Source organism: Glossina fuscipes, unplaced genomic scaffold, assembly GCF_014805625.2.
Source record: "Glossina fuscipes isolate IAEA_lab_2018 unplaced genomic scaffold, Yale_Gfus_2 112, whole genome shotgun sequence".
NCBI lineage: Eukaryota > Metazoa > Arthropoda > Insecta > Diptera > Glossinidae > Glossina > Glossina fuscipes.
In genome coordinates, this window is record NW_023998455.1 from 2,593,193 (window position 1) to 2,607,179 (window position 13,987).

At 36.9% G+C, this 13,987-nt stretch overlaps 1 protein-coding gene across 1 annotated transcript in view; it reads right to left on the minus strand.

The window, feature by feature from the left end:
- Window positions 1-299: 299 nt before the first annotated feature.
- LOC119639137 overlaps window positions 300-13,987 on the minus strand; it is a 91,029-nt gene continuing 77,341 nt past the window's right edge. The window contains exons 4-11 of the mRNA XM_038036364.1: window positions 12,768-12,857; window positions 5,445-5,842; window positions 5,280-5,386; window positions 5,117-5,195; window positions 4,722-5,049; window positions 4,275-4,655; window positions 3,700-4,209; window positions 300-2,085 (exon numbers count right to left, since the gene is read on the minus strand). Of these exons, the coding sequence (XP_037892292.1) occupies window positions 1,378-2,085; window positions 3,700-4,209; window positions 4,275-4,655; window positions 4,722-5,049; window positions 5,117-5,195; window positions 5,280-5,386; window positions 5,445-5,842; window positions 12,768-12,857 (2,601 nt within the window). The 3' untranslated portion in view covers window positions 300-1,377. The remainder of the gene's footprint in view (window positions 2,086-3,699; window positions 4,210-4,274; window positions 4,656-4,721; window positions 5,050-5,116; window positions 5,196-5,279; window positions 5,387-5,444; window positions 5,843-12,767; window positions 12,858-13,987) is intronic.

Below are 13,987 nucleotides of genomic sequence, written 5' to 3' on the forward strand. Positions count from 1 at the left end.
TCAACTTTACCGCTTTTGAATCTTAAGCCTACGAACACTAACTTGACGTTCTAGGCTACTCTTGCGTGTTATTAGGATAAATAGTCTGAAAACCTTGCGGAGATAGTTGCATGATACTATTGATTTAGGTCACTGATGAGTACTTTCCAAATAGACGACGCATAGACGGACCGATAAAGGGACATCGTGTAAATTGCTCTGAATGTTATGTGGATATCTCCTTCATCTTATTCTCCTCTTCTTTACTTATTCAAAGTTTACCGACAAGTGGACGGATGGACGGACAAACAAATTGAGTTAGTTTTTTGTGTTGATGACACATCCTTAACGTCATTAGTATAGGTGTCGCGAAGAATGGAAAATTTATAAGCACTTCTCCTACGGAAGCAGGTAGAAACATTTCACAATTATATCTCATTCCTACCTAAACAAGCTTTCTGCTACATGATCACTTTCAAATGAACTTTTCAAAATTAGAAACCTTTCTTCGGGCTTTGTGTCATCAGGTGATATAACACAACATATTTGACATAGATGCGGCTCATAACGCTGGCATAGTTTTCACCGTTTAGTGTGGCCGGTTTCATATCCATCCAGGACTCGTATTTACGGACTTTCAAGATATTCCTTTAAAATTTTCTCCACTTATTCATGGGTTACCCAATGTTTGAATGTATTTGCACTACGAATTTGGTAATTTGACAGAGTAACTAACTGCGGAATTCAGGTGTATATGCTTTACGCCTAAAGCACGTATCAGTAAAGTTATGACATGGAATTGCATGGAATTGGTTTTTAAACGTTTCAGTCAAGAACTCACACCTTTACAGCTTTTAACTTATAGCATTAAGTTCCAATTAAAATCTGTCTATCGTGTTCAAAAACCGACGCCCGCATAAATCTATTATGCCAAACATATAAACATTCTTTTTAATTTTTACCATTGCCTAAAAAGTGTTGCCAAATCATATAAAATTATGAAATATATACGATATGAAGAACTATGTACGATGCTTGCAGAGAGGAATGCCTTCATTTTGTTTCTTTTGCCCTCAAATATCTTATGTAAACTGGTTGTGGATATTTAAAAAGTTGGTTCTAAGCGAATTTATAACGTCTTTCTTATTTTAATGCATTCTCTTTGCTATCATATAATATTGGCCAAGATATTTTTTAAGTGTAATTAAAAACTTTTTTATAAAAATTTAATTAAATCCCTTCTTATAGCATTAGTTGCATATTGAAAAAATCGCGTCATTATCATATTCTCTATTTCAATTACTTTGTGCCTAATATTGCTTGTAAATATCTTATACAATTTTTAATAGAAAATGTTTTTTTTTTTTTTTTTTTTTGCTTTTTAACTTAATTCGGGATCTATTGATTAAGTAAAGTGTTTGTTACCTCTGAAAAGGTTAGTAATGGACTGCCGTCTATTGCAGTTTGATCGAAACCGCTTAATGAAGTGCATTGGCCACTGGTAGCAGAAATGCTGCCAGCACCACCGATGACGTAAGCATTTGTAGCATAAGTTAATGCTGAGGGATGCATTAAACTATTGCGTGTTGTTTTAAAACTGGCTCCAATGCCACCAGTACTGTTATGCAAAGCTAGACTACTACCTCCACTTAGATGCGTATTGCCGGTGGTGAGTGTTTGTAAAGCCACTCCTCCGGCGCCATTGGGAGTGAGTTCGTCAGTTTCCACGGTCGCTGAAGTTGTAATAACAATGGGTGATGCTATTATTGCCAATTGATGATAAGGACTGGTGTTGCCATTTGATAAATGATGATGATGACTACTTCCCCTTGTCGCTGCGCTATTTAAACCGTTTATTACATTTCCTATGGCAGGCAGCTGTTGTATTGTTGGCATAATGGGTGATGTACATGAGGGTGAGACTGAATCAATGGATGCTGTTGCCGTTATTGCCGTAACAGTTCCTGTCGCGTTCGTGCAGCCACCACCACGTGTAACCAATGAGGTTAGGGGCTGCAAGCCGGTCTGATCATATGTACTTAATTGCAGTATGTGTTCTTGTTGTTGTTCTTGTTGCTGGTGTTGTTGTTCCTGACTGAGCATAATCTGTTGTGATTTATTTTTCGTTTTATTCGATATATGGAGGAAAGAGACGTTTTTCAAAAAATTAGTTGCGTGATAATGTTTAATTTTAAGTTTTTCTTATTTTTTTCAAGATCTTGTGCTTTGTGTGTGTGTTTTTTTTTTCAAGTGTATTACAGTGTTTTAAAAGTAAATTATGATAAAAAAAAGCATAAAAAAGAAAAAAGAGACAGAAAGAGTAAGTGAAAGGCACAGAAAAGTGTAAAAGATTAAAAGCATATATGAATAAAACCAGATCGTCGGATGAAAGGCCGCATGGCCACTAATTGAAAGGCCGAGCAATTCGTTCGGTACGGTAAGCACTACGGTACGCGAATATATTGATTGAATAATGCTTGCATTACGTAGGCAACTACTACCGGACATTATTGTCAATGACATCGAAAGCATAGAGGTTATAAGAAGGGAAGTGCTATCAAATGAAATTTTTATTGGGAAAGGATGTTTCAAATTTTGTTGTTTCTATTGCCTCGTCTTATTCAGTCCGCTGCCAAATTTTCGTTATAACAAATTTTGCTGAGTCTGTTGAGACCTAAAGAAGTGCAGTGTGGTGTTTACATCTGACATGTACGGCTTGTGTACTCGGAAAAGGCATTATGTGTAAAGAAGAGCAAAGTTTGGTTTTTCTTTGATGAACTGACCTTCTTACACAGAAGACAGAATAGGTAGCATTTCTCAGTTCTTCCCCTGACGATGGAAAAGTGAGAAAGCATTGCAATATCAGGGAACTTCTTCTATGTGATAAGTTCGCTTCTATAAAGTGCATCGCTTTAAAGCTGCCCGAGGAATCGAGAAAATGTAGCGAAACGCAGGCGCTTGTGAGATTACCCAATGAAAGTTATAGTTTAATATGTAGGAGAAAAACCGTTTACCATTTTATCACAGAATAATATTGAAACCATTAAAGAAACCCTGAAAAGGACTTTGATAACAAAATCTCTTTGCTACACACCCGATATCTAATTTAACTTGTTACACGAATGACTACTGTGTGCTGCTACTAATGTGCGGTGGTTGTGCTGGTGGTGGTTGCAATGGTGGTGCCGTTGCTGTGGTACAAGAAGTGGTGGCAGCATGGTGATGGTGATAGGAGAAATATTGCGATGCGTATTGTGTTGCGTATGTGGCAGCTGGACTCCATACCTCAGTGCCATTTGGTGCCGTAGTAGTGTGTGCGCTGTGATGATGAAAACAACGATTACACGGTGTATTTCTCCACGGCCCGTGACCATGATGATGTGCATGATGATGATGATGATGATGATGATGTGGTGATGTATGTGCAGAAGCATGATGGGCATGATGATGCTGTTGTTGACTGTGATGATGATTTTGATGGGGTGACGATTGTTGTGGCTGATGGTGGTGATGGTGTGACGAAGTTGTCAATTGTTGTTGCAAATTATTGTGGGCCTGATGTGCTCCTGATATGACCAGAGTGCTGCTACTGTTATCGCTATTATGTTGCAATGGTGTACTATTTGTAGTAGCCGTGGCCACTAGAGTTGCTTGTGCTGTTGCCGATGTATGACTATTACGCGGTGCATTTGTTGAAGTATTATTTAAACTATCAGCCACCGTATTATGAGCCAGTGTGGTATTACTGCTACTATTCAGTCTGTGCTGAGGTGAAGTTGTATGCGAGGATGAAGAATACAAGCCCGAGTCATCATGATGTAGTTGATAATTCTCGGGCGTCGATGACGTTTTTGCATCCTTGGCCGGTGTAACGCCATTCCACTTTGTTGTCACTTCACTATCACCGCTAGTTGAATAGCTAAGGCCATTGGTTAATGGGGTATTTTGAGGGGAACGCTCTAAACTATTCGAAATATGACGTTGAGCTAATGATGTTGTTGTGTTCAGACTATTGATGGGCACTCCACTCGATTGAGAGCCCCACATAAGGACGGTTTGGCGTTCATAAGGATCTTGATTGGATATCTCAACTTTAGGTGTTACAACACCACCATTAGCTGAAGCTGACGCTCCTCCTCCACCACTTGCCACTGGTGAAGGGCCATTTGAAGAGCAAGACACAACTTCCATGACATGAGGAGAGGTCTTTGGTGTTTTTAAAGGAACTTGCTAGAAACGATGCTCATTAATTTTTATTCCTTTTGTTAAACACTGGAATCGTCCTATTTACTTACTTGCGTTGTGGAAGTGGGACTTCCGTAACCGCTACTATAGCCGCTGTAGTACTTCCCGGTATCTTGCCATTTTTCATCTTTGGAAGTGATAGCATAACCATCGTAGGAAAGGAAACCGTTTGTTACATATGTTGGAGCTGGTGCCCCGGAATGGTGATAGTCGGCGTAGTAGCCACCTACACCTTGTAAACGATATTGATGAAAAAGATTTTCTGTGACAGGATAAAAGTTGCTAGAATGCACTGAGGAGCCCATATAAATATTATCCGCAGCAGTGGCATACGGTGAGGTTGTATACATAGGATTTAAATTAGAGTAGGCAGCTGCAACAGCCACAGCAGGATCGGGTAGATACTCTACAACCGGCGCAGGCGAAGTTACCTGAAATAACAATAGCATTCACATCACATACTGAGTGTCTTTTGAGTTTCTGTAAGATTGCCTAACCTGGCTTAACGGGGAAGTTTGCTGGGTTTGTTGTTGCATTTTACGTTTGGAGCGACATGTTGATAAGAAATCTCGCAATTGCGTCTTGTATCGCCGATTTGGTCGAGTAGGAGTTACTGGAGGTGGTAGAGAGTTCGGAGACCCACTTGGTGGCACTACTAATTGATCCGCTTCCGAAAAATAGGTTGAGGCTAGTCCCGTATCTAAATAACTTACTTTGAAATCCATGGTCCGTTTGCCCAACAAATCAAAGCCTTCTTCATCCATTAACTGACGATGAGTACAGATCACAAAGTCGGGTTTGGAATTTTTGTAAACTAAGCGGGAACTGTATGCGTAAAAACAACCTTAAGTGATTATCCCAGCAATTATTTTTTGTCATTTATAAAACTTACCTCGTCTGAAGCCATTGCCAACCACCATCTTTCTTTTGATAACGGTAAGCAATCATCCCGGAAGCACCCGTTTTTAGAACTGTAAGAAAATAAAAATTCCAAAGTGACTTCTTTTCCAAATTAACAAAAAAAAAAACAAAAACGAATTCCTCGAGATACCTACGTTCTTGATGGGCGCTGGCCACATAGGCTAGGTCATCATAATGCACCAAATCATAGCCGCCCATGTTAATAAGCTCTGCATCAGAATAACCCAAAACATGCTTGCCTCTGCAAGCACAGCGTATTAATCTTATCATTGTTCATAGCTATGTTTTCACTCGCTTACCTCTGATCCATTGAAACTAAAGAAAAATCCAATTTATGTTTCGATTTAAACATATTCTCTTTATGCGGTATTTCTAATAAACTGGGCGGACCAAACGGCGTACAGTAAGCAAATAACGCTAAGGGAGGTTCTTCAGTTTTGCGATTTTGTCCATGTAGTATCTTAATGCGTCCTCGTATATCGAGTCGTAAAAAACCGGAGGTATTATCCAAAAGGCAACGAAAGCGCACCGTGAAACTACGTTCTAAATAAATGATTTTATCGGGAGCTAATGTTTCCGATAATTGCATACTAGACATATCCGCAGGTAAAAATGAATTCCATAGAAGCTGACGTTGCAACTCTTCGCGATCCTCTGAATGCACCAGCTCGTAAACGGACTGATGTACAATGTCGGACTGTAAAGGAAAATATATGAAAAAAGATTAATAAAGTTAGAGAAGACGATAAAGAAGATAATTTTTCATAGACTACTGCATGGTCAAGTGGCATGACCGTATTCAAAATACCGAATGCTCTAGAGACCATTACAATTGGTGAGCGGTCGTAGCTACACTGAATACTTGGTCGATAAATGCATAACAGTTACGAGCGTAAGCCTCCCAGATTGCTATCTCTCCTTCTGTGCTTCCTTATGGCCATAACAGCTTCAACCCCTATAGAGGGCGACGTTGGAAAAAAAGAATGTCAAAGGTTTAGAAGGAGCATGAACGATACTTTCATTTTAAAAAGATTCTGATCTTTCAACTTTATTATTATTATGCTATTTATAGTATAGCTCGTACTAACCTGAGATATACCAATCAATTCAGAATCTAGGCTTTGCTGTTCGTCTGATGCTTATTTATGCATCCCTGTATTCAATCTACGCGTCACAATCTTTGAGATGTTTTGATCAAATTAGATATACTGACATTTTTTGGACCTGAGATATATCCAACATTTATTGCACCGATCGATTTGGAATCACCTGCTAAATCGATCTAAGATATAAGATATTTTGCAACACTTTGACTAATACAGTTATTCACTGATTTTGTTAGCAATACACCAAAATTTACACATTATCATCTTGCAAGGGCATCTATTTTATGAAAGCCCGCATATGGAAGGACGCCCGAAACAGCACGTGACGCATTCCATTTTATTATTTTTCATTTTCACGTAATAAAAAGTTACAAATTAGACTTAAGTTTTCTTGCTACATTGCTATCGTGGGCCAATTTTTATTATAAAATATTAAAGTTAAGTGTTTCCCTGAAGGGCTCATGAAAAATTCTATATTCTGATGTGGGGTCAAAGAAATAAACCAATGACGTTCAAATATGATCTATTCAATTTTTACGCCAAATTACTATCATAAACCAATTTTCATCATGAAATACTATCGATAGGCCTTTTTTTGGCATATAAGGGTTTACATCTCCTAAGCATACTACCTACTGATGCATAAAAAAATGGACCTACATACTCCAAATTCGACGAGATTGATTTCTTTGTTAATTTACACATACACACATTTATGACATAATTGACAACGTGAAATATTGGAAATTAAACCGTTTTACCATATAAAGGTTATAGGAGAGAGAGTTCAAAAAATTGTTCCAGCCGAGCTAAATTTTGCATACCAGTTTAGAATGCCGAACCTCTATTATATAGCGAGTTTTCTTGAAAAATTTTGAAAAGCGAAATGCAAGTGGTCGAAAAAGTGAACTGATCCGAACCATTTTGAATAGCGTTCATCCTTGGGCCAAAGCATGTCAGTGTACCAAATTTCGTTACAATATCTCAAAAATTGCTTGTAGCTTGAACAAAATAATATACGAGTATACGGACAGACAAGTTTAGATCGCTTCAGAAGATCCGAATCAAGCGATATATTAAAGGCGGGTCTATCTTAAGTTTTTCTGGTCTGTCCCACTAACCTGTGGCGCAGGGTGTAATTAATGTGAGTTTAGATCACAATTTTACTTGTTCTTGAAATAACTTGGCTTAAATAGTTAAAATGTACGCAAAACCATAGCATACCTTTTGGCATTTGCTTAATCATTACGTTGCTTTTTTATGTGGTGAACATAAAGGCTAAGATAAGCCCTAAGATAAATGAAAAAAAAAGAAAGAATTTTTCCTTTTGTGTTGCATTTTTTTATTTAACGGTGTTGAAATAAATCATCACCAGGTCTAAATTGAAATAATCACCTGGGTGTTTGTGTTTCACATTTCTTAGGATATTTATATCTTTTTTTTTTGTTTTTTTTTTTATTTTTTTGTATTGATTATAAATTTGCTGCTGTTTCTTACTCTCTTCACCATGGGTAGCTAAACAATTGAGCCATAAATTTGTAAGACGGAGGTTGTATTCCTTAAAGGTTGGAAGCTCGTACGTTTGTATTGAAATTAATTGAAAAATTTTATATAAAAATTTTAAGAATTAATTTTTAATGAAACTACTGCGTGCCGGAGTTTGGTGAGTGAGAAAGGGGGAAGGAGGGAATAGGGGAAAGGGTTGGGGGCGGGGAGGGCATCTTAAGAATTTCTATTAAATGTTATTTAAACAAGCGAAAGTAGTTAAATTTCTTTGCTTCATGGCTGGCGTCTGGCGCGGCAACTGTGTGAGCGCGCGCGCATATATACGTATTTATATGTGTATGTATGTTAAATTTCTTTTCAACAACTTAATTTTTAATTGGGATGCCCAAGTGGGCGTAACACACTTTTTATTATTATTCTGTTTTGTTTTTTTTTTTTTTGCACATTTACAAATAAATTATAAACCGAAGACTCCTTTGAACTTCGATATAAAAAAGTCATAGTCATAACCATCGTCATTATCATCATCAACATCATCGTTGTGATCATACTCTACAATTCCAATTGTTAGTTAACATTGAAAAGCATAACATTTCATGCATACATACTTGTGTACTCCTCTTAGTACAATTGCCAGTTAAATGTGTGCCACACCACACGTACCATTAATTCAAAAAAGAAAACAACGGTAATAATATTGGTTAGTAAAGCAAAAACAAATACTGCATCATTCCATTTATTGATGATGTTTCGTTGTGCGTTGTGCATTGTGCGTTCAGCTCGTGTGTCCAACAGCACATAAACATCAAAATTTCAATTGACGTGTTATTGTTGTTGTTGTTGTTGTTTTTGTTTTTGTTGTTGTTAATGTTATCGCTGCGGCTACGACCAGATGATACGTTTAACTTTGTCTTGTTCCTTCTTCTTGTTGCTCTGACGTTGTAATATTAGTTTCTGATTGTGAAAATGAAAAATTGTGTTCCTTGCAAGAAAGCAAGATTGAAGGATAAGAGCCAATTGGAAAATTAGAGAAGTCTGAAAATAATTTCAATATCGCAATATTTGTGATGGGCGTATGCCCAGTGGTGTTTCAAAGGGGAAAGGTCTCCATTTAAAAAAAGCTTCTTTTCATTTGCTTGTGTGCTTCTTTGCAGTTTATGTCCATAACACCCATTATGGTTTCTCTTGGCATTTCCCTCTGCCATCGGTCCATCAGGACTACTTGTGGTGCAAGTTGGTGCGGGTAAATGCAACACGCAGAAGGACTTTAGATAGATCCACCTTTTCTATAAACCTGAGTTTGCCTGTCCCCCTGTGCCCCTGTCGCCTGTCTGTCTTGTTTTCCTGTTAAACAGGCCGCTAGTTTTGAGACATCCCGATGAAATTCGGTGCACCCATATATTTTTGGTGTCAAAGATGAATGCGATTGAAAATAGTTCAGATTGGATCACTTTTTCGGCCGTCTCCTATATAATGTCTTATCTTTAAAAGTGGATTTATAGATGATGTAGGGTATTGAACTATAGTGTTTTTATTTGTTTTGGCATAAGTCAAGCCCGGTCGCAGCACCTGCAGGCAATTTACAGCGAAACCGAACAATTCAATGACGTAGCAAAGAAATCGAATCAAAGCAAATACTTTATATAAAAAGCCTATAAGACGGAGAAATGCTTGAAATGCTTGCTCCTTCTTATCCATTTTTCCTTATCAGTTCCACAAGTATACTTTTTCTCATTTTATCAAGTACAGAAGACCGTTCAAAAGACTGGACATTTCGGGGACGATGTGAACGTCTTATGACTAACTTTTGCTTTGCAAGTTCTAGGTGCCCGATGACGTCAGGTTTCTGTAATGAATGAATTCATTTACTTATCTTTCAGTCTTTCCATGCGATGCAGCCGTAACTTTCAGCCGCTTACGGGTTAATTTATTTTTACACAAAGTGCGGTGGAGGTAAGTTGTATACCACGCGTGAAAAAACTGTAACTCGTTCCATCGGGTGTAAAGCGTATGGGAACAGGCATCTATCTCGACATATCACAACATTCCAAACGTTTATATTGCAGATACATCCAATCGAATGCACGCCTTACTCGCTCTGACTTACTTGCCTTAGAAGATTAGATCAATTACTGTCCCAACAAAAGAAAGATGTCCACGAGAATAAAAAGTTCATGTCCATGTCTAAAAAAAAGTCGCTTTCAGTAGGGCAATGAGGAACGTCGGCTTAATGTTCCTTTCCAGATCCCTTGCAGGGGTTACTGGAAGTTAAAATGTTGGAGTCACCAAGCCATAGTTAGGCTTCCGAAATCAGGTTTAGACTCGGAAAACCTTGATAAAACCTTTTTTCCTTTTATTCTCTCGTCTATCTGCTTTCTTTAAGAATGGTTTAGTATTTGTTCGAAACAATTTCAAGAAGAACAACTTTGATCTCTTGTAGAGTCAGTTTACGGTACTTTTGATGAATGCGGGCAAATGCTTTTCTTGCAAGTCCATAGAAATTATGTAAGACATCTTCGATTTTGGGTTAGTCTGAACACAAATTTTTTACCCAAAGCCAATATCAGAGTTGTGAGTAGAATTATGAGGAAAACTGTGCCACTTTTAACTCATGCTAAGCTTTCTTATCCATACTTAAAGCATTCGTTCTCGACTCGCTCGTCTCAATTTTGGTGTAAATAAGAATGGGAGATAGTCCATGTACACATTAGTCGAATGGTAATCGATAAATAGTACAACAAAGACTTGCTTGTAGAACAATCCTATGGAGAAACCTTTTGAGGAACAGTACAACTGTCTTTTTAAAAACTGAATTTTTTCCAATTGGGTTCACTTGATAACGCATTGCCACACTTAATCGCGTAGTAGCGTTCCCTTCCTTTTTATGAAAAATAAACAAGTTAATAAATATTTTTTTATTTGCAATCAGAATTTTCGACTGCTGTATAATAATAAGATCAGAAAAAACAACAACAATGAAAGGTAGAAAGAAGGTAAGGTGCATTTTCTTTTCTCTTTTTTTTTTCTTTTTTTTGCAAAAAAAGGGAGTTCCCCGTAGCCCTTGTTAAACAAGTGGTAGATGTGGTAGTCACATAATACCTAAATACACTTTGCGTAAATGTGATTTTAAAGATATTCCTTTTTTTATTGTTTGTTTGATTGTTTTGTTAAGCCAATTGAAGTGGAATAGGGAAAGTTTCTTAACTGTAACAGTAGCAATGGTGTCTGAAAGATGTCTTTTAAAATAGCATGACAGGTATGTTCCGCCGTCTTCTGTATATAATTGTGAATTTTTGAAATTGTAATTGCAAGACAAAAATCTGGTAGAATACATGCAGATGTTTAGTCGGATTATGCCGATATTTTTCTCTATATGCGCCCTAATAACATCAGCAGCAGTTAAGTATCGGGAAGCGGTTTGATTTTGTTTAGTTTTCCCCGTGGCTCCCATTCCGATATATCTCGCTAAGCTCTGCGACAGTTTAATGCAGGTATGGGCAGCTTCTGGCCCGCTAAGCTTAATATTTCAACCGTTTCAATTTGCTCCCACTAACTCATCTGGTCAGGTGAAATGTATTTAAATGTTCTTCTTTTGTTCATTAGGCAATAAAATGAACAATTGAATGTACGTAAGGAGAATTGATATAAAGAGCCCGATTTTTAATGATAGTGTGACCTTGAAATATTTATTTATAAATAGACATGACAAAGCTGTAAGCAAATGAAAGTTCAGAAGCAGTTCTTCGAACAGTTGCAAAGGAATTACATCCTAATTATGATGCAGTATAAGACAAATCAGACACATTTCCTGTAGAACCAGTAATAAGCATTCAAGTTTACGTAATATGTTTACTGTATTCATTTTTTGTACATGATAATAATAGAAATGTTTACTAAAAAACTTTAATTTTTATCTTTTTGTTAAGTCATTCATTCAAACGGTTCTGTGTTCCTGCCCGGTTTATAAAAAAAAGGTTGTTCACCTTTGGTTTGATAGTAAATCTGCCTATTATTTTGGATCGAAATTTTTTCTAAATCTGCCTATTATTTTGGATAGAAATTTTTTCTCCGATATTTTGAGCTTTCCTCCAGTGCTACGAAAAGACCGCTTGCATCAAATGTGTCCCTGCACTCCTTTGGCCGAAGTGAACGAAAGAAGACGCCACTTATTACTCATGAGCTCCCATGTTCTATAGGTTATCCTACAGTAGCAAATTTTAGAAGGTAATTTCAAGCTCTTCAAGAAGCTTTAGTGATCCTATAAATTGAGAAACCTTTACTTTTTCATCGTGGTCAGTCTTAAATTTTGGGGCGTTAAAAGTATGACTGTTCGTCCGTCTGCTTGCCTGTATGTCTGTCTGACTGTATGTCTGTCTGTCTGTCTGTCTGTCTGTATGTTTGTCTGCCTGCTTATTTGGTTCTCTGTCTGTACGTCTATCTGTGATAAGGAAGCTCCCGATCGCAAAAACTACGATATCATATCCAAGTTTGTAGAGACATTCGAAATTCTTGCCGACAGCTTGGTGTTGAAAATGGTCCAAAATAGTAGAAAAACATGCCTACAATGCGGCATAAACGGAGACCAACAACTTTGCTTTCTGGCTTTTTTTGATTATTATTTATAAACAACGCCCGATGCATGGCAATTATGTTTTAGAGAAATTGCGGTGTTCAGCCACGTCCATCCATTATTATAGAATAAACAAATTTTGAGTTTTCTTTTTTTTAAAGGTTTTTAGCCTTAGCGTAGCATTTATAAAAGTTTCTCTTTAGACGCAATGTTATTAAAACTTATTTCCTTATTTCATTTTTATTCTCTCTTTCTATGCATTCTGCTTTATTTTTCTTCGTGTCTTTTTTCTTCTACTTATCTTCTCTCTTCTTTTTATCCTTCTTCTTCTTTTTCGTTTTCCATTTTCGCCCCTCTTTTCATGTCTGTCTTTTTTTTTCTCGTACTTTGCGTATTTTAAAGCTGATAAATATTCTTTTAAACATTCTTCTATGACTTACCTGATGAAACCCCAAGTAGCTTTCAATGCTGTGAGTAGCAAAAAATACTTCTCCATCACAGGTGAGGATCATTAGGAAACCGTTTAAGGCCTGCAAAAAAAAAAAAGAAAAAATTGAAAAAGAAATGCATACAAATTTCAATGTCTGCCAAACACTTTTCAATAATAATTGTTACGACTGATTGCAATAGCCTCCGGTTTCAATTTATTTTTTTCTTTATATTATAATTTCGTAAAATCAATGGCATCGACTTCAATCATTTTATGGGAAGACAATGAGTGAGTGAAGTATGTAAACTATTTGACGCCTTTAAGGTCTATCAACGTAAACGAGTTTCATTTTAGGAATAAGCATCAGTGTTAGTTACAAACAGCAGCAGGTAATGCTACTATTACCTGCTATTACACAAGTGTGCAGCATAGAAAAACAGTAGGCAAAATATTTAGCAACGTGATTGAATGAAACCTAATTGAAAGGCGTGAGATTAGTATAACCGTTTCGTTAAGCGATAGTAAATTTGTCATGATTGATTTTTCCTAAAATCTTTGTGCAAAGTTCTGTATCATATAATGTTTATTTATTTGGATCGATAGTTTAATTACATCTTTTTCGAAAACCTCTAACACCGCTATTGTCATGCATTGCTAGCCTCTACTGACTAAATATATAATAAGTATGCAAGATATGCGTATGGCTTGGAGCAGTATGTTTTCTACGAGCTGTCTGAATTTAAATGCATGCTTACGTTGATTGAAAAGCAGGTTTATTCAGGTTTCATATTCGTTACATTAGCCGTAGAAGTTCTTCTAATTCATGGCAATAGCCATATATAATGTAATTTAGCATCCTTCATTTATACGCAAAATTTTCCCAACATGAGCTGAGTGCTTGTTTCTTAGAAACAAAATTGCAAATGCTTTCATTTCAATGGGGATAGGGTGGTATTTCTCGCCGTCTGGTATACAACGTAACTATTCTGATTATATTATCGTTTGAACTGCTCGGCTCTTTGCAGATTCACACTGTCTACTTTTCCGATACTATCCTACTTTTCAACCAGTAAGTTGATAGTGTTCGCACAAAAACCTTATCCATCGAAGCTGAGTCTTTTATGAACTACTCGGCTCTTTGAAGATTCACACTGTCTACTTTTCCGATACTATCCTACTTTTCAACCAGTAAGTTGATAGTGTTCGCACACAAAAACCTTATCCATCGAA